General features: G+C 38.7%; 1 protein-coding gene across 1 annotated transcript in view; it reads right to left on the bottom strand.

Moving 5' to 3' along the window:
• Positions 1–20,329, bottom strand: part of KLB (klotho beta) — a 34,416-nt gene that overhangs the window by 12,094 nt on the left and 1,993 nt on the right. Inside the window, 1 exon segment of the mRNA XM_007449430.1 lies at positions 1,777–2,287. Coding sequence (XP_007449492.1) covers positions 1,777–2,287 — 511 coding nt within the window.

Below are 20,329 nucleotides of genomic sequence, written 5' to 3'. Positions count from 1 at the left end.
TTCTAGCTTTAAATTCAATAACTTTTAGGAACTAGATAAAATGAAATATGCAATAAAAACAACAAATACCCCAATCAATCATGAACCATTTTTCTTTTCTTAAAAGCTTTCATTTTCTCATGGTAATGTCTCATTTCTGCACGTTGGGGGTTTTATCACTGATATTCTTTTCCTAAAAGGTGGAGTCAATGTCAAGGGAACTGATGTCAAGAGATTCTGATGTGGGACTGGACCACTGGTGGTCCAGTGGTTGGGACTCTGTGCTTCCACTGCAGGGGGCATGGGTTCCATCCCTGGTTGGGGAATTGGGGTCCTGTATGCCATATGGCACGGCCTAAAAAAAGGGGTTCTGATGAAATAAGTATGTTTCAGCAGGCCCTGGTTCTAGTCTCTCTGGTGTCGTAGGGTCCTGAGGAGTGGTGGAATGGTAACGCCTGGGGAATGACACCACTTTTGCCAAAGTGCTTGGCATTTGGCCCAGGCCCTGTGGGCAGAGTCCTCTGCTCTGGAGGCCCCCGTGTGCATGTGCCCCGTGGCTGGGCAAGGCTCTGTTCCATGTGCTCCTCCTACAAGTTGGGACAGCACATCTTGCTCTCCCTGAGGACCCTCCCTGAACACTCTCTTCTGCAGAACCAGGGATTTTTCTCCAAGCTTGTGACATTTTTTTTCTTTTGGCCATGCTGTGCCACTTTCGGGATCTTAGTTCCCTGACCAGGGATCGAACCCGGGCCCTCAGCAGTGAAAGCCATGAGTCCTAACCACTGGACCTCCAGGGAATTCCCTCCAAGCTTGTGACTTCTAAAGAGAGCTACAGAGTTGTAGAAAGATCCACTGAGAATTCCTTTATATAGGAGAGAAATGGAGCCCAACTCTGTAGGAGACAGAACATCATAATTCGAGCTTGTCCTCTGCTCCATTATTTCAGTCAGTCACCTGCAGATGTCACTACCTGAATAAAGGAAAAGGAATGAGGGGATGGGCAGGGGTTAGAGAAATATCCAAGAACAATAGAAGTTGCTCACCTTAGCCATTCATGGCTCATTCATTGTCTTCAGACTCTTCGTCATTGAGTCACGTAGTAGAGTAAAAGGAGCACAATCAAAAAAAGCTTTCAGCATCTAAAGTACTACTGTTAGAAAACTTTTGACATGTCTCCTTTAGCATTATGTCCTTTTAAAAGGAATGAAACAGCATCTTGTTGCCAATTAAGGATGTATCTACAGTCTAAAATTATTGTTTTCAAACCTTTATTTAAAAGGACACGAGAGTGGGACTTCTCTGGGGGCGCAGCGGTTAAGAATCCACCTGCCAATGCAGGGGACGTGGGTTTTATCCCTTGTCCGGGAGTATACCACATGCCACAGAGTAACTAAGCCTGTGCGCCACAACTACTGAGACTGCGAGCCACAACTACTGAGCCCACGTGCCACCGTGCCACAACTACTGAAGCCCGCGTGCCTAGAGCCTATGCTCTGCAACAAGAGAAGCCACTGCAATGAGAAGCCCGCGCGCCGCAACGAGGAGTAGCCCCCGCTCGCCGCAGCTAGGGAAAAGCTCATGTGCAGCAATGAAGACCCAACGCAGCCAAAAATAAATAAATAAATACATTTATAAAGAAAAAAGGACGAGAGTCACGTTAAAAAATTCTGTCAACATTGGAAAATAGAGAAGTCCAACAATGACCGGAACAACAATAATCATATATTCAAAGGTGACTTTAAATACCCTATAGCATAAGTATTCAAGACAGTTGTTTTGAGCTAATGTGCAACCAACCTTGGAGAACCTGGCTGAGGAAGTTCTTCATCATGTAGATGGCTGTGGTATCCTCTGTTTTCACATGACTGTCTGTGAACCAGCCATTCTCAGTGATCAGGATTCGGGGATTGCCATATTCCAGTTTAATCCAGTTCAGCACACCTCTTAAATTGAGGGACACATTTTGTCCCATTTTAGCCATGGTGTTGTAGGGCTTGAAATTGTTGGGTCCAAAGGAAAAGGCAAAGAAGTCAGCTGTGCCCCTCACCTCATTCTTCTCTGCTTCAGAGAAAAGGGGTAGAATGGAGAACAACTTCTTTTTCATCACCTCTGGATAGTTACCATCCCCGTGGATAGGGTTGGCAAACCACCCGAGCACAGAAACAATGGATTGTTGGCACTTGAGTATATCCATTGTGTTTTCTGATCTGTTTGGTTCAATCCAGTGGGATCCCAACGTGATTGATAACCGACCCTTCTGATGTGGGCGGAAATTTCTATTGTAGTTATGCCAAACTTTTGAATGAGCCTAAGAACAAGAAAATATTGTTAATCTTTGCTGTCCTTACTCAAAGGGTTGTGACTTGGCTGATAGAAGGTCTTCTCATGGACAGATTAGTGAAGCGTCGGGTGCTGCAGGGGAAAGCTGCCAGGGAACCCTGATGACCGCAAAGTCTGCTCTCTGTTCACTTCCCCTGTGTTCCCAACCTAAAGCCTCCCCTATAGGATTACTGCGAGGCAGGCAGAGAGCTCTTGTCCCAGCTCCAACTTACTTCTCCTCTCCCTGGCTCCCTTCCGGGCTTTGTCGGGGCTGGGTACAGGTGAGACACTATGTGGATTATAGGGTTTCTTCCTCTGCATAGAAAGGCTCAGAGCAGTGCTCTTTCATTATTCTACAGAGTCTTCTTTTGGCCCTAACTTAGAAGTCCAGGATAATACAATTTCTATATTCTGTAAATGGATAATAATAGAGCTCACCTCCTAGGCTTGTTGTAAGGATTGAATGAATTGATGCACTCTAGAATGGTGGCTGGCACACAGTATAGCTCTATATAAGCCTTAGCTATTATTACTATTATTATAAAAGGGTGGCAGGCATGGCACAACTCAGAACACCAGTGGGAATGGTGTAGGATTTGCCATCAGCACAGTTCAGGTATTAACTATAGTAGCCTTAGATAAGGCACTTAACCTGTCTGAAATCTCTTCCTATCCTCAGCTGTAAAAGAAAGTTAAAAATAATAATACCCTTTGTAAAGTTGTTGTTAGATGTAGAGCTAATGCACATATTAAATATGTAGCATAGAATAGAGCACCTAGGAGCTACTGCCTAAAGATGGATGTTATTATTATTGGTCCCCCTGGAATTTACATTTCCTCTTGCATTCCCTTAAAACACCTTGAGAAGAGATATGGGAACATATGTATATGTATAACTGATTCACTTTGTTATAAAGCAGAAACTAACACACCATTGTAAAGCAATTATACCACAATAAAGATGTTAAAAAAAAAAAACAGAGCCTCACGATCAGTTTTCAGTCTATTTACTAGGTACTTACTGGGCGCTGACTCAATGCCTGTCTTGCCCTGCCCTGAGAGGCTGAAATAAATGGTGCAGGGATTTGCTCTCAGGAGCCGATAATCTTAATGGACTTAATGATAATCTTAATAAGACTAAAGTGTATGAAAGAGAAACATATAAAACTGAATAAAATAAGACACTAAATTAAGGCAGAGGCATGGTTCAATAAAGAACCATGAGCTAGCTGTATGGTTCTTAACCTGAGGACTCCAGTTAAGGACTCAAGGCCAGTTAAATGTGCAAGGTCTCCTTCCTGCCTGGCCAGCCAGAGCTTTTGCTGCTTTATGTTTCTGCCTCGCCTCCTCTCAGCACCTGACTTGCTTGTCTCTTAATGGCTCTTCCCAGGACTGCCAATTTCTCCTCTAATTGGGTGTTGCTAAAACAAGGGCACAAACCCTTACTGTTTGTAACCCACAAAGTCTGCTTTCAGTCTTGTTCTTTAGCTTTCCTTTTGCTCATTGGAGATGTTTTATATTGGGCTGAATTATCCAAAAGTGCCTTTCTGAAGGTCAAAAACAAAAAAATACAAGCAATGGCTCAAACTTAATAGATCCTGTGGCCATTAAAAATGTTCCATGAACTCTGTTAGGTGGGGAAAGATAGACATTAATGTAAGGGCTGAGGATTCCAAAACTGGTGTCTCCTTGCTTTGTGCAAGAATAGCTAATTTAAATAATTCCATGAAAGATTTTCTGAAGAAGTAGATGCCTCAAGGTATTACCTCTATCTACCTGTTCTTACTCTGTTTTCATTGGAAGATCCTGGAACCACTTAGCACCCAAATGTTCCCAAAGATCCTTACGAATGTCCTTCTCAGAAAAGTGTTTAGGCTGTAGCCTCCTCCCCTGCCTCCACCCCTAGTTTCCAGCTTCTGAAAGGAATCTCAGGGCAGCCCAGGGCAGATTCCACCTTAAGTGGTCTCAGCAGCTCTTTATGGACTTTTCTGGGGCTGGAATCATAGCAGAAAGTCTTTTATTTTAAACACTTTTATTAGAGTATAATTGCTTTACAATGGTGTGTTAGTTTCTGCTGTATAACAAAGTGAATCAGCTATACATATACATATATCCCCATATCCCCTCCCTCTTGTGTCTCCCTCCCACCCTCCCTATCCCACCCCTCTAGGTGGTCACAAAGCACTGAGCTGATCTCCCTGTGCTATGCGGCTGCTTCCCACTAGCTATCTATTTTACATTTGGTAGTGTATACACAGCAGAAACTCTTAACTGCATTTTTCCTGATTTGAAACAAAAGTAATCATGCATTACTAGAATTCACAGGGATGCATTCTTTGCTTTATTCTAAGCGGTCACTTAATCCCTTGGTAGCCTCAGCGCTTTCAACCATAAAAGCCACAGTGAGTGATCAGTACGCCTCTTTAGGGTGAGTGTGTACCTCTTATGTGTAAACTGTGAAGCACTAAACACACATAAGATTCTGAGCCATAAACTAGCTGCCTTGTGAATATGATGCCATCAGACACTAAAGGGAGAGTGAGATGAAATTAGTATAAATGTAATAAACCAGTCCTAATAGCAGTTAACCGGTTCTAATAGGGAAAAAAAGCAGGGGGGCTTTTCTTTGAAATAGATATTCTATTGCATATTTCTGTAACTATATGAAAGATGACCTAAGCTGTGATGACAGACATGTACCTTTGCAATAGCTTTCCAAGCGAGTTTTCTGGAGGTATATATCTCTCCATATATCTATATATACATGTGTTGTTATGCCCCAAGTTGACCTTGGTGTTTCACAGTGTCTCTTTCACCTTTGCTGCTATTTGCATAGGCTATCAAGGTATCTAGGGTTATCTTTGCTCTGGGCTGAAGACAGCCTCTCCATCCTCATGTGGAGAATGTGGGGGAGGTTCTTTGTGCAGCACTTGTAGTTATAACCTGATCCTGTTCGCCAGGTAACAAGGTAAAAACTATTGCTCTGAGGCAGTGAGTTTGACATAACTCCTGATGAAACTGGGGTATCTATGCGTGTGCTTTGGTCCAATGCTCATAAAGGAGGTCTGTTGGGGAAACTGAACTGGGGTTGGCAGGGGAGTGCAACCTGGGCCCTGCAACCTTGCACAACAGTCATTCTGTGATTTTCCAAGGTTACCCTCTATCTTGTACAAGGCCGTCTACCTTTGGAATGATTGATTTAAGGGAGCTTCAACCTTTGTTCTTTAGATTCAGTAGCTTAAAGGGGAAGTCAGCTTTTTCTTTTTGAGGCAGATAGCAGGGCCTAATGTCATTGAGAGACAGCCAGGGGTCTAATATCTCATTCTGTTCCCTCCTCTAATCTAACGTAGCAGCTCTTTGATGCCCCTGGAAGTCCAGACTCAGATAAGTTCTGTGGATGATAGGAGGCAAATAAGATAGCTGGACAACTTTAGACAAAGATGAAGAAGGGGTCAGAGGTCAGGGAGACGTGGTGGAAGGGACACGGGTGGAAGGCAGTGCTTTGGAAGGCGTGCGTTGAAGAAACCTACCTCATCACACGTGTCTGTATTTAAGGAACACCCAGTCATTTGTCAAAAATTAAATTTTTGTTAAATTTTCAAATCTGTGCATGAATTTAGCCACATTTTGGCTGAAATATTTTCATGTGAACTATAAACTTGTTTATTGTTAAAGCTATTTAATAAAGTATTAAATGAAAATCATTAAAGAAAATATACTTTAAAACTCCACACAGCAAACTGTTTTCATATTTCTGTGTTCCCCCCAACTTTTCCAAATATATTTCCCAGCTAAAGTCACTCTAACATTTTCCATGTTATTTTTAGTTTTCATAATAATCTTAGTATAACAATTCATCAATCTGATGAAATATGATTTACTTAGTCATCTCCCTCTTTTGATAAAAATTAGCTTGTTTTTCTTTTCCTGCCATCTTTCCTTCCTTCTTCCCTCCCTTTACTTACCCTCCCTCCCTCCCTCCTTCCTGTCTCTCTCTTTCTCTCTCTTCATGCCTTCCTTCCTTCCTGTCATAAATAATGTAGTAACTAACTTTGGTCATATAGCTTTTAATTTGTTTGAATCCTTTCCTTTTTTGAATCCCAGGAATGAGCTACCTATTTTTTGAATTGTTTTGCATGTTTCCAAATTGATTTCCATACATTTTGTCCTTCACTGAGAGTGTTTTCTGACCACCTGCTTGGAATCATTGATTGCTCTTTTGGGGGATAACTGGCCATCAGGAATGATATAAAAGTGCTACTCACCTACTTGGTACCACAGGGGACAGGACCCGGGTCTTGAAAGCAGGACACCCAGGCTCTAGTACTGGCCCTGCTACTAATTAGCTTTAGGGTCTTGGATCAGTCAATTCCCTCTTAGCAGCCTCAGTTCCCTCCTTCATTATACTGAGCTAAAAATAAACACTCTAGAGAATCGTTGTGAACATGGAATGAGGTAATACATGTAAAGACCCTATGAAAACCACATGAACCTAAATTTGAAGGACTTTGAAAGAGCAAGCTGAAAATTATTTAACCTGCTGTGCAGAACAGTGGGGAGTTGTGTAGGCTTGAGGGGTGTTCACAGATGGTGCTCCCTGACCTCTCAAGGCTCGCAGCTGACCACTTTGTCCTCATTTATTTTTTTGCTGCTGATCAAAATTATTCGTTGTTCATTTGGGCTAGGATTCATTTCAGTTTGATTTATTATTTAATTTATTCAGCACTTCTTTATATTAAGTATCAAGTTTTCTACTAGCTACAATTGCTGCTCTTCCAGACTATTTAACATTCATTCATCCCACAAATATTTATTGGGTGCTTAAGATATGTGAATTTTATTGTTCATTGCTAAAAATAAATTATGTGATTGTCATTTATGTGTTGATAATCTTGAAGCTCTCTTGGAAGCAATATCTTACCCTCATTATTCTTAGGAGAGAATTTAAATATTAACAAAAGTTACCACCTTTCATAAAGAAAATATTTACCCATTCTATTTTTAATGGTTCGAATTCATATTTTCTATGGTTGGACTAACTCAGTAATGATCATATTAAAATTTGTTTTCCTCCTATTTTCTTTTCAATCATTATATTTTCAACTTATTCTAACAAATCATCTATTGTTATCAATTTGCCTAGTGTCAGGATTTCCACATAGAAATCATGTAAAAACTAAACTCTAATATATTTGTTCCTTAAAAAAAGTCCTATTATTGTTATAGAATTCTAATTTCAATTATAATATTACTAAACTAAACCAATGCCTGAGCCAGAATCTAAACCTGGCAACACAAAGGGAAAAAGGTCTGGAATAAAGTTCATAATTTACTAAATGAAGCATCTGTGGGTTTCCCCAGATATTAGAAGGGCACTTAGAAGAAATCAATATCAGTAAATTGGTACCTTACTGAAGTTCAGGTTCTTTGCCCAAGGAGAACATTTGCATGCCAACTTTGCAGAAGGTGAAATGACATTTTAAGCTTTCTGTTAGTACTAAATTAACAATAGTGATCCCATTAGTAATTTTTTTAATATAAAAAGACTGTATCTCCAAGTATAATTGAAGCTAAAATGACCTGGGTTGGAGATTTTAAGCCTTTCCTCAGGATTTAGGAATAAAAAGTTAAAGATAGTCAATATAGAAACCACTCTGAAAATTACAAATAATATAATTTGTACAGAAACAAAAATAAGACCTACCATTTTGGGGCCTGCAACAAAGGCAGACCGACCATGAACCTAAGGAAGCTGAAACTTCAGTACTCCTCACTTGCCTGAGTCCCCATGAAATGTGCTGGGAGGGTGGGGAGCCAGGTAGTGATTGGAAACATTTCTAAGTAAGTATCGATATTTCTGATAAATTCCTTGAAGAGACCTCAGAAAATAAGGAATCTGAATCTCCAAGACCACAGTAATTTGTTGTAATATTTTTCTCATTCTAAATAGATGTTTACTTTTGTACCAACTTTTTTGTCCATAATTTTGAATTTTTTCCTTATGTAAGTCTCAGGCCCATGCAACATAGATCCACACTCCTGGCCTACGAGCTTCTTGAGTGCAGGGACTGTATCTCTTTTGTTCACAGTTATACATACAGATGTCCAGGGAAGAGCCTGGCATAGAATACTTGTTGAATAAATGCCCACTATGGATCAGCTAGTTTGTTGGTGGCCTGACATACATTGTTGATAATATAGCCTCTGCAAAGCAGGTTTTATTTTTCCCATTTTAGAGAAGAAACTGAAGTTCACAGAGGCTAGGTAGTCATGGAGACAGGATGTGAATTCAGGCCTCTCTGATCACTATACTAAACCATTGTGCTTTCTGTATGTCCCACCAGTTCTAAATTTTGAATGTTGGGGAAAGGTCATTTGACATGAACCACAGCATACTGTTTTAAAATTATATTTTCTTTTGGCTGTACTTGGTTATTAAAAGAACTAAACAGTCCTAGAATGAGGGTCCCACTCTCACCTGTTGAGAATAAAATATCTATATGTGTCTGGAATTTAGGATCACCTAGAAAGTTCATGGAGGACCTGCCAGCAAATTTGAGGTATTCAGAAAACCATGTAGTTGTCCAAGTGTCTAGTACAGCATGTAACATTTATGTGTAATTCCCTATACCTCTTTCCTAGAACCAGCGATGTTGACATTGGATATTGTCCTTACTGGCGTCAGAGGCTAAATGAGTCCCTTAGGAACCATTTCTACACTTGACTGTCTTGACCAAGGATGGTGATCATTACACCATTGTCAATGTTAGACTGAAAGGGCAGGGACGCTGTGGTTGCATAGCAGTTAGCCCAGCATCACCTTTGAACAAATCATAATTAAATGGTCCTTAAAGATGAGTGACTTTCATGATCAAATATAACAGAATAGTGGTTAAATTACAGAACCATAGAAAATTTACAATATAAACAGTAATAAGAATGAACATATATTTAGTGCTAAATGGGCTGAGCACTATTCTAAGCACTTTCCATGTACTATCTCATTTAATCCTCATTTAAATCTTGATAGGTAGGTACTATTATTATTCCCGTTTTATAGGAGAGGGAAGAGAGGTTAGGTAGCTTGCTCATAAGCAAAGTCAAGCCCAGGCTGTATTGCTCCAAGTTCTGTGTTCTTGCCTGCTAATTAGAGATAGAAGATGGACTTCAGAGATCATTTGGTCCAATTCTTAAAAACTCTCTATTATAGATAAGATGCTGAAGCAAAAGAAATAAGTGACTTGGGAATTCCCTGGCGGTCAAGTGGTTGGGACTCTGTGCTTCCACTGCAGGGTCCTGGGGTTCGATCCCTGGTCAGGGAACTAAGATCCCACAAGCCGCATGGCGCAGCCAAAAAAAAAGAAAAAGAAAAAGAAAAAGAAGTGACTTGACCAAGGTCTCAGTTAGTGCAAAGCCAGAATTAGAACTAAATCCTTCAGCCTCTAGATCACTGTGATTTCTGGACATGATGCAAATTAAATTATGAGCTTTTGAAGCACACTTTTACATCTTAGACTCAAAGGTGATTGAACAGGCTGTGCAAATGCAAGGGTATATAACACACATGGCACAAAAACAAGGGCCGGTACATTGAGAAAGCCGTCTGACAGTGTTTGGGTGCCAGGAACACTCTAAGAGACAATCTGAGAGTCATGGTTTTGATTACGTCTTCATCCAACTCCCTCAGTCCCCAGTCAAACAGTTCATCAGCATTACCTTCTGTTCTGCTTAATTATTTTTCCTCTTCAAGAAATTATACACATCAGCAAAATCAAGTTTAGAGAAATCATTTTTACTTATCTCTTTCCTTCAACCCATGGCTATTTTTTTAAAAAATAAATAAATTTATTTATTTTTGTCTGAGTTGGGTCTTCTTTGCTGCACGTGGGCTTTCTCTAGTTGTGGCAAGCGGGGGCTACTCTTTTTTGCGGTGCGCGGGCTTCTCATTGCGGTGACTTCTCTTGCTGCAGAGGACAGGCTCTAGGTGCGTGGGCTTCAGTAGTAGTGGCATGCAGGCTCAGTAGTTGTGGCACACGGGCTCAGTAGTTGGGCTCGCCGGCTCTAGAGCTCAGGCTCAGTAGTTGTGGTGCACGGGCTTAGTTGCTCTGCGGCATGTGGGATCTTCCTGGACCAGGGCTTGAACCCACGCCCCCTGCATTGGCAGGTCGATTCTTTTTTTTGTTGGAGGTAGGAGTTTTTATTAATTAATTAATTTATTTTTGCTGTGTTGGGTCTTCGTTTCTGTGCGAGGGCTTTCTCTAGTTGTGGCAAGCGGTGGCCACTCTTCATCGCGGGGCATGGGCCTCTCACTATCGCGGCCTCTCTTGTTGCGGAGCACAGGCTCCAGACACGCAGGCTCAGTAGTTGTGGCTCATGGGCCCAGTTGCTCCGCGGCATGTGGGATCCTCCTAGACCAGGGCTTGAACCCGTGTCCCCTGCATTAGCAGGCAGATTCTTAACCACTGTGCCACCAGGGAAGGCCTCAACCCATGGCTATTATTTTATCCTTTTCTTCACTCTTCATTCATTTATGTTGATTGATTGCTTAAATTCAAGTCTATAAACACTTATTTAACAAATACAAGGTAGCTTTGTGCAGTGGCCGTATCATAGCCAATGAGGTTTATCCGAGGCATGATTATTGCTAATTGAAAATTTTCCTAATACCCCTCCATGAAGACTTGAAATATAGTTGGCATTGGCAATTTTTGAGAGTCTCTATGGAGACTGCTTAAAAAACAATGCAAGTCACCTTAGTAGGCATTTAGAAAAAATATTAACAAGATAGCTCCTGCCTTCAGATGAACTCTGACCTCTAGTAGGAGAGAGAAGTATAGAAATAAGTAGAAGAAAAACAGTATACGTCTACATTTCAATTAATTAGAAATGATAACAAAAGCTTAATGTAGTAATATGATTCAAATTTGTAAAAAAATGACTATATGTATATGCTTATATATACATAGAAAAATATTTGGACATTGAACAAGCTGTTAACAGTTGTTACTTCTAGGGTATTGGATTAGGGAGTAAGAAAAGAGGAGAGCTTTCCTTTTTAACTTTATGTCTTTCTGTGTTGTTTGAATGTTTTGCAGTAAAAATGTATTATCTTTGAAATTTAAGAAAGTCATGAGAATTGGTTGAAACAGATGGTTTCTGTCAGTGAATTTAATTGCTCTATGCTATTACTCTTCACTTTCTCTGAAGTTCCAAAAATCTCAAAGGAAAAAAAAGAAACTTAAATTAAAAGTTCTGTTATTCTGGATTTCATTATGTATTTTTACTCCGGAATAATACGTTGATATTCAAAGGTAAAAGGAGGAGGCGTACAATACACACATGATTAACATGCAAGAAGAACTGATAACAGTAAACCCAGCTCTTTATTTAAGATTCAGTCACATAATCTGTGGTCAAGATATGATGCTATAAAGAACCAATGAATGGAATCCTCCAAATACTAAAAGATCCTGGTTTTCATCAGCCTTCAGGCTCCCCCAAACAAGTAGCACTATTAGATCACCCAGGAAATCACTTTAATTACTTCTGTGATTCACTGTTTATTGGTTAGTAAGTTAGAAGCTTCTGATCTATTCTCAGCATCCCTCTACTTTTCAGCAAGAGAATTGCTGTTAATGTTCAATAATTTTAATTACTCCTTTTTAACATAGACTATTTTCTAATATTGAGTTTTCTCAGTAAGATTTTTTACATGCAGTTAAATGGTACATATATTATATTATAAACGAGTGTGAAGTTTCCCTCAGTTCATAATTTCGTCATATCTAGCACTGTTTCCACTACTTACAATATTTTCTGTTCTCCAGTTGGGCCTAATTTTCCATGTATGAGAGTGTTCATATCAAATTAAGCTGTTTAAATACAATTATAATGTTATTCTCTGAACATTTATAATTACATTTATTTAAACCTGTTAATCATTCACTGAAGTATAACTTTTTCTACTTAATGACTAGAAAAGGTAAATACTGCTCTCTTGAAGGTTATAAAATACCAATTGCCGTCTACAAATAGTTTTTTTTTACATGACTCTTCTGTCTAACAATGGTATTCTGGTTATTGAAACTTTTTAGCAATTCTTATCCGAAAGCTGTTTTTACCTTTTATTCAAATTTGATTAGGAACATCTATAAGAATACTAGTTTTAACTTGTTTGATCATTATTTCCTATATTTTGTTAGAGGTGTATTAGATCCTAATGAAGATGACTTGGGATAATAATATAGGTACTACAGGGAGTTCCCTGGTGGCCTAGTGGTTAGGATTCTGGGCTTTCACTGCGTGGCCCGGGTTCAATCTCTGGTCAGGGAACTGAGATCCCAAAAGCTGCGTGGTGTGGAAAAAAAAAAAAATATATATATACATATATGTATGTATTTATATATATATTACTATACATTAGCTAATTAAATGAATGATTGTTTTAACATTTTAAAACTTTAGATGGTATTGCAGAGGGCACACATATGTGATTTAACAGCACTTTAATGGGACATTAAAGTTTTGAGCAAATAAAAAGTAAAATCATGGGGACAAAGGAAAAAACTAATGTTAATGTATGGGTCAGTGATAAATTGTTCATGGGTTTTGTGGACAAATAAAACATGTAGATAGATTTTTAAAAATAGATCTTTATTGGAGTATAATTGCTTCATAGTACTGTGTTAGTTTCTGCTATATAACAAAGCGAATCAGCTATGTGCACACATATGTCTCCATATCCCCTCCCTCTTGCGTCTCCCTCCCACCCGCCTTATCCCACCCCTCTAGGTCATCGAAAGGCACTGAAATGATCTCCCTGTGCTATGCAGCTTCTTCCCACTAGCTAGCTATTTGACATTTGGTAGTGTATATATGTAGATGCTACTCTCGCTTCGCCCCAGCTTCCCCCTCCCTCCCCGTGTCCTCAAGTCCATTCTCTATGTCTATGTCTTTATTCCTGCCCTGCCACTAGGTTCATCAGTACCTTTTTTTTTTTTTAGATTCCATATATATGCATTAGCATATGGTATTTGTTTTTCTCTTTCTGACTTACTTCACTCTCTATGACGGACTCCAGGTCCATCCACCTCACTACAAAAAACTCAATTTCGTTTCTTTTTATGGCTGAGTAATATTCCATCATATATATGTGCTACAACTACCATATGACCCAGCAATTCCACTACTGGGCATATACCCTGAGAAAACCATAATTCAAAAAGAGATGTACCACACTGTTCATTGCAGCACTATTTACAATAGCCAGGACATGGAAGCAACCTAAATGTCCATTGACAGATGAATGGATATACATAGATTGTTTTTGTCTTTAAATAGGGAATATGAGTCAAATATCTATTGAGTCTGCATCAACACAAGTGGCTGCAATGGAGTTGTAGGCTGTAAATTGTTTTTCACTGAGGCTAGGTAGCTGATTCATGTCATTAAACCTGCTAGCTTGGATTCGGACAGATGAAATTTAAATTTTGGATCTGACACTTATTATGAGTAAAAAACCCACACTTGTACAGCTTTGTAACCTCAGGCAAATTTCTGTGGGCTTCAGTTTCATCAACTATAAAATGCCTATAAGAATATCTACCTGGCAGTGTTGATGTGAGAATTGAATGAGCTAACATATGTAAAGTACCTAGTACAGTTTCTGACAATACATTAGGTGTGTGAAAAAAAATTCTGCTTAAAATAATAGTTATTAAGAATAGTATGATAGAATGTCAAAAAGTTATCTGTAATAATTGTCTCAAGTCTCCATTTTAAGACTTAAGACCAATCTCTGTCCTTTATGCTCCCCATTTCTGTGTTCTTTTTTGTTTGTTTGCTTGTTTTTGGTGTTGGCGGGGATGTGGTGGAAGGTAGCAAGTAAGTTTGTTTTTAACCTTCTCACTGACAGAAAAGCTTGGGCTAGTTTTTTTTTTGGGGGGGGGGCTAGTTTTTTAGCTACAAGATTTAGCAAAAATTAATTTTAATATATTATTGTCTTGCAACCCAATTTTAATAAGGGAGTTTTTAAAAATTCCTCTTTTTTTTTCATGGAAAAAAACGTTTCAGACGATCCTTGAAGACTTTGCTTCTGTCTAACCAAGGCAAGCTAAAAATGCTCCAGCTAGAAACTCCATTTCAAAGTATTACACTTAGTCTTCAAGATATTGGTAGGGGGGTTGGGCCAAAGAGGTTTAAAAATGACATTTAATGTATTTAAATGTGCCTGTGAAACACTGCAGCCTTCTTGTTCAAGAAAGCAGGGACTTCCCTGGTGGTGCAGTGGTTAAGAATCCGCCTGCCAATGCAGGGGACAAGGGTTCGAGCCCTGGTCTGGGAAGATCCTACATGACGTGGAGCGACTAAGCCTATGAGCCACAACTACTGAGCCCACGTGCCACAACTACTGAAGCCTGCGCGCCTAGAGCCCGTGCTCTGCAAAAACAGAAGCCACCGCAATGAGAAGCCCCTGCACCGCAATGAAGAGTAACCCGCCCTGGCTGCAGCTAGAGAAAGCCCACATGCAGCAATGAAGACCCAATGCAGCCCAAACAATAAGTAAATAAAAAATAAATAAATTTATAAAAAAGAAAAAAGAAAGCAGTTGCAGCTGTCTTTTGCCAAAGAAGGCTTAGCTATAAATCATGTGAATGGTGGCTTTTTCACAACTGTTTTTGCAGTTTTAGCACTAAATTTTGGTTAAGAATTTTGACAAGTCCTTAAGAAGTGTACTATATAAAGATGATTGTTTTCTTTTCTTTTCTTTTAAAAATACAAAATATTCTCATTACTTTCTTATCTTATGTATTTTTTGCTTTTGTCCCAACACGTAAAAATCGAAAGAATAGTATGATGACCCCTCAAAACACATCTCTCAGCTTTAAGGATGATCAACATTCTGCACCTTGTTTTGAGATGGGCTTTCAATGTAAACTTTTTAATAGAAGCTGGTATACACAGAAATTGATTTGCATGTTCTGAAAAGACTATATGTTTGTGCCAGTATCTGGGTTGGTGTGCGTGTGTGTGCGTGCATGCGTGCGTGTGTGTGTGTGTGTGTGTGTGTGTGTCTGAAGTCCACTTTTATTCAATTACAATTTTAAATACTTTCTGGGGCAAGGCAGATCTCCCTTAAATAGAAAATAAATATTATTTATTGAACACCTAATACATATGCAGCCTCTTGTGACCTTCTCTGAGGGAATGATGCCAATAAATGCTAAGACAAAGTTCCTCAAAGAGGTGGAAAAATAGGGAATAAATCAAGTCTTATCCTAGGCTCAGGAACAAATGGGTGAGGCCTTGACCTAGAGTAGAGTTTCCCAACATTTCTTGTCCTGAAACCCTCTTTCACAGTATTAGGCAATCTCTTGAGCTCCTGAGGAATTTAAAAAATCATTTCATTATTTGTGTGTGGTATACAAACAAGTGTTGACATATATTTTATTTTATATAAGTCTATTTCTTTAAAGATTGTACTGAAAAGTTTATTTCCAAGTTTAAAATATTCAGAAAATAAAATACTCATATATAAAATACTCATATACATAAACATAAGTATTGGCATTTTCCCATTTAATAAATATTTTTCAAATTATTTTAATTACATAAGAAAAAGCATTTTATGACACATTTTTAAATGACACAATGTGTTTGGTTTTACGACTGAATATATACTAAAATGCAGAATAAAATTTACATATTCAGTGGTCTTTTCCAAGGCTGGTACACCTACCTCTTTTTGTATGGGATATGACATTGGGCATAACAAAGATGAACATTTTTTTATTTTAAATGTTACATATTTATTTTAAGGATATTGGAAAATCCTGGTGTTTCGTGTATAATAGGATATAAAATTTCCTTTCAAAATAACCTTTTTTTTTTTTTTTGGCCACACGGTTTGTGAGTTGCCTGACCAGGGATTGAACCCCGGGACACAGAAGTGAAAGCACTGAATCCTAACTACTAGACCACCAGGGAACTCCCCTCAAAATAAACCTTTTTTTTTTTTTTTTGTGGTACGCGGCCTCTCACTGTTGTGGCCTCTCCCGTTGCGGAGCATGGGCTCCGGACGCGCAGGCTCAGCGGCCATGGCTCACGGGCCCAGCCGCTCCGCGGCATGTGGGATCTTCTCGGACCGGAGCACGAGCCCGTGTCCCCTGCATCGGCAGGCGGACTCTCAACCACTGCGCCACCAGGGAAGGCCCAAAATAAACATTTTTAAAGAAAACTGTTTTAATAAATAATAGTGCATGTGGTACTTGGATATACAAACAAACAAAAAAGGCAGCAAAAAAGCCAGCATGAAGTGATGCACAAAATACCCAAACTTTGTGAAACACAGTGTTATGGCATCAAAAATGGATAAATATTTATATATTTATAATATTGCTTCTATAACATTCTGTTTGAATTCTTGAATTTTGCTCTTAAAAAAGTACAAGCTTTCAAAAAGTAAGTTTACCGTTTTGTTCATAAATAACTATATAAGAGAAATAGTTTGGGGCAAGTCTTTCAAGTATTTTACAAATAACACAAAGTTAGTTGGAACAGTCTTTATTCCCAAAGTGTGAAAAGCCAAATTAGATACAATCATCAACATTATTTCCTCATTTAACATTTTTAAAAGAATAGTTTGTTCTCTAAAAACATCCTGATATGGCATAAATTAGAGTCTATTGTATGCGACTTACAGGTCTGGTGAAAATCTCCTTGAGTCAATTTTGTAAAACTGAGACAATTTTACATCCCTCATACTGATTCTATTTCAAACTTCTTGTTTTTTATGCTTCATGTCTTTAACCAGTTGCCAATTTATAGGTTTAAGTCAGTGGTTTTCATGGGAGGGAAGGGGGAGAAATTTTGTCCCGCCCCCCGCTCCCAACTCCAGGAGACATTTGGCAACATCTGGAGACAATTTTGGTTGTTGTAACCCTGTGGAGGAGGGTGCCACTGTCATCTAGGGGGTAGAGGCCAGGGATGCTGCTAAACGTCCTGTAATGCACAGGATAACTCACGACAAGAAAGAATTATTTGGCCCAATATGTCAATAGTGCCCAGGTTGAGAAATCCTGGTACTATGTAAACAGTTCACATCTATGAAAGATAATAATTTAAAGCCATGAAGTGGTCAGAACTATCATGGAAGCTGGCAGTATTTAGTGGAGTAATAAACTGAATGAGTTACCATCTTATGAGCAATCTCATATCCTCCAACCTCCCTGCATGTTTACTCAGATGCTCTCAGATATTTCATTTTAAGGAGGAGGGGATGGAATCTATAAATTTCAGTTATTATGCATATTTACTGCTTTAAAAATAGAATAAAAACCGACGCCATTATTGCCTTTACTAATGTGAAAACTCGTGGCTCTGCTGCTCTGAGGCATGAGTGCATAGGCCAAACAGGCTAGGATCTGTCTCTGGGGTTTTAAAAACTGAACTTGGGAGAGAGAACTCTCGTCTACAAAGGAGAGAATGAGGAGAACCCACAAGAAGAAATGGACATGAGAGACTGAGATAAAGGGCTTCTGAGAGTGTCCTGGTTACTGGGTCCATTCATCCCTGTGATCTGGTTATAGGAAAATGCACATTTTTGCTTAAGCCAACTTGAATTAGGTTTCTGTCTCTTGCAACCAAGAGTCCTAACTTATAAACACACCACTGGATTAATATAAGCAATATTTCAAGAATTAGGAAGAATGCAATGAAATATGAATTTTGAACTTGAGATTGGTTCTTTGATTACAAGGTTTAAGATAGAAATCCTAAACCACTCATTCCTCAAATCTTAATACCTATCATGTACCTAATATTCTGTGCTACGTGCTGGAAACATAAAGCACATGAAAAATAGTCTCTCCTTGCAAAGAACTCTCAGGCTAGTTGGGGGAGATGGAAAAGTACCATATGAAAAGACTGCTATGATAAAAGCAAGCACATTTTACTATGGGAGCCCTCAGGAGGGACACTAACCCTAACAAGTCAAGGAGAACTTAGAGCTGGTGACTGACTAAATTGAGTATTGAAGGACATTAGATGGATAAAGCAGGGAGTAAGGAGGGTGTTCTAGCTGGATAAAGAGTTGGTAGAGGCTGAGTGGAGAGGAATAGTAAGGTAAAATTAAGGCACTCCTAGTCGTGCATTATTGTGGAGAGTAGGGTACGAGGGGTCGGCATTAGTGATGGGGACAGGAGAGGGATGGGGATGGCCCCCATCCCTCTCCTGTCCCCGGCATTAGTGATGGGGACAGGAGAGGGATGGGGAAGGAGGGAATGGAGGCTGGGGTTGTGTCTTGAAGATCTTGATGAAAACTTGGGACTTTATCCCTAAAACTTTGGGAAGCCACTAATGGATTTTATGCAAGGGAGTGACATGATGCTTGGTAGAAATGTCACTCTGTAAATGGAGATAATAATAGGTACCTGGCAAGGTTGTTGTAAAGATTATAGATAATATATAAAGCTATGATTACAGTGCTTAGAGATGGCTAAGGCCAAAAAAATCACCCTCTTTCTGTTCCAAATATTGTAAAAAACTCAGAGTGGAGCATCTATTAGTAGGGGTGGTTATGGTAAATTTCTACCTGAGAGACTTGCTCTAGGTGCCACCAAGTCCACATAAAGTGGAGTCTAGATTCCAGGTCAGTCTCAGGACTGCCTAGACCATTTAGGTTTCCTGCAAACCAGGACATTTCAGACTGAGTTGGCGTTTTCAGCATCATCCTGGAGCTAGAAACATTGCAATAGGCGCTGTGAAATCTTTTCAATATCTGAGGATTGGGGAATAAAGTGGTCTATAAACCACCCATGAATTTAGTTTTATATTAGTTTTTTTAACTCAATAAATATTCTTGGACAAAAAAATAGTCCTAAAGAATGCTTCTTCTGGGTCACAATGTGGCATAATAAGGAAGAAATACTTCATTGCAACATAAAATATCAAATTAATCTTTTCTATGTTAGAAGGAGGACAGAGAGGGAGCAAGTGAGAAAATCTAGTTCACCTCAGGCCGCCAGACTATTGCAAGATTTCTCTCTGGTGCTGTAAGCCACTGGGTTATGCAGCAGAGTTCACTTTCTAACTAATTACAAAGGACCCCTCATGCTCCTTATGTAGGTTTGTGATTTAGAAACTTTAAAGGGATGAAAGAAATTATTTGGAAAACATAATAATTTAAAAATGTAATCCATCAATTTAAAACTATAAAATTTATCTTACTATCAGAGAGTGTTAATCTTGTGTTAGAGGCAGTTTATCTTAAATTAGAGGAAAATGAAAAACATCTGAAAATATAGCTTTGCTAGGATAGGTTTGGAAGCAGTATCTATTTGTTAGTTATAACTTTTTCTTGTGTATTTTTATCAGTCAGTTTTTAAGGCTTTAAATGAATCACTGAAACATATTCTTTATGATAATTCTAATTGTTAACATTTTTCCAGGTAACCAAACACTTTTTAACAATTTAGAATATTTTTCTTTACACAAAAGTTGAATAAGCATATATGTGCATGTATTTGCATAGATAACTTTAAAAAGACTATATAAAATACTACTAATACTAGTTTTCTTGAGGTTGGGATTATCCGGTGGAGAGGGAGGGAGAAATTTAACCTTTTCATTTTGTACCCTTTGGTACAATCTGATGTTTCTCAGTTTACACAAGCATGTATTGTTTTAATAATTGAAAGAACTAAATAAAAGGAATATTTTTTCTAAAATATATTATAACCTTCATAATTAATAGCTATAATTTTTCTCCCCTTGAGGCCTATTTGCCAAATCACAGTATACCCACATATTAATAATATGTTCTATATACAGCTATATTCAGAGCTATGTAAATGACCTTGAGATTGTAATGCAATCTGTTAACTGCAAGGGCAGATGTGACTGAACCACAGTGCAATGCACACGTATAATAAACCAGAAAGTTCAAAAAGAAAAGAAGGATTAACATATTTTGTATGTGCAAATATAGACATGGAGTAATTTTATGTTCCTATACATTTTTGTTTCTATATAT

This window comes from Lipotes vexillifer, unplaced genomic scaffold (assembly GCF_000442215.2).
Source record: "Lipotes vexillifer unplaced genomic scaffold, Lipotes_vexillifer_v1.1 scaffold153, whole genome shotgun sequence".
NCBI classification, from domain to species: domain Eukaryota; kingdom Metazoa; phylum Chordata; class Mammalia; order Artiodactyla; family Lipotidae; genus Lipotes; species Lipotes vexillifer.
The sequence above is the reverse complement of the archived record's forward strand: the minus strand, read 5'-3'. Positions and strand labels throughout refer to the sequence as shown.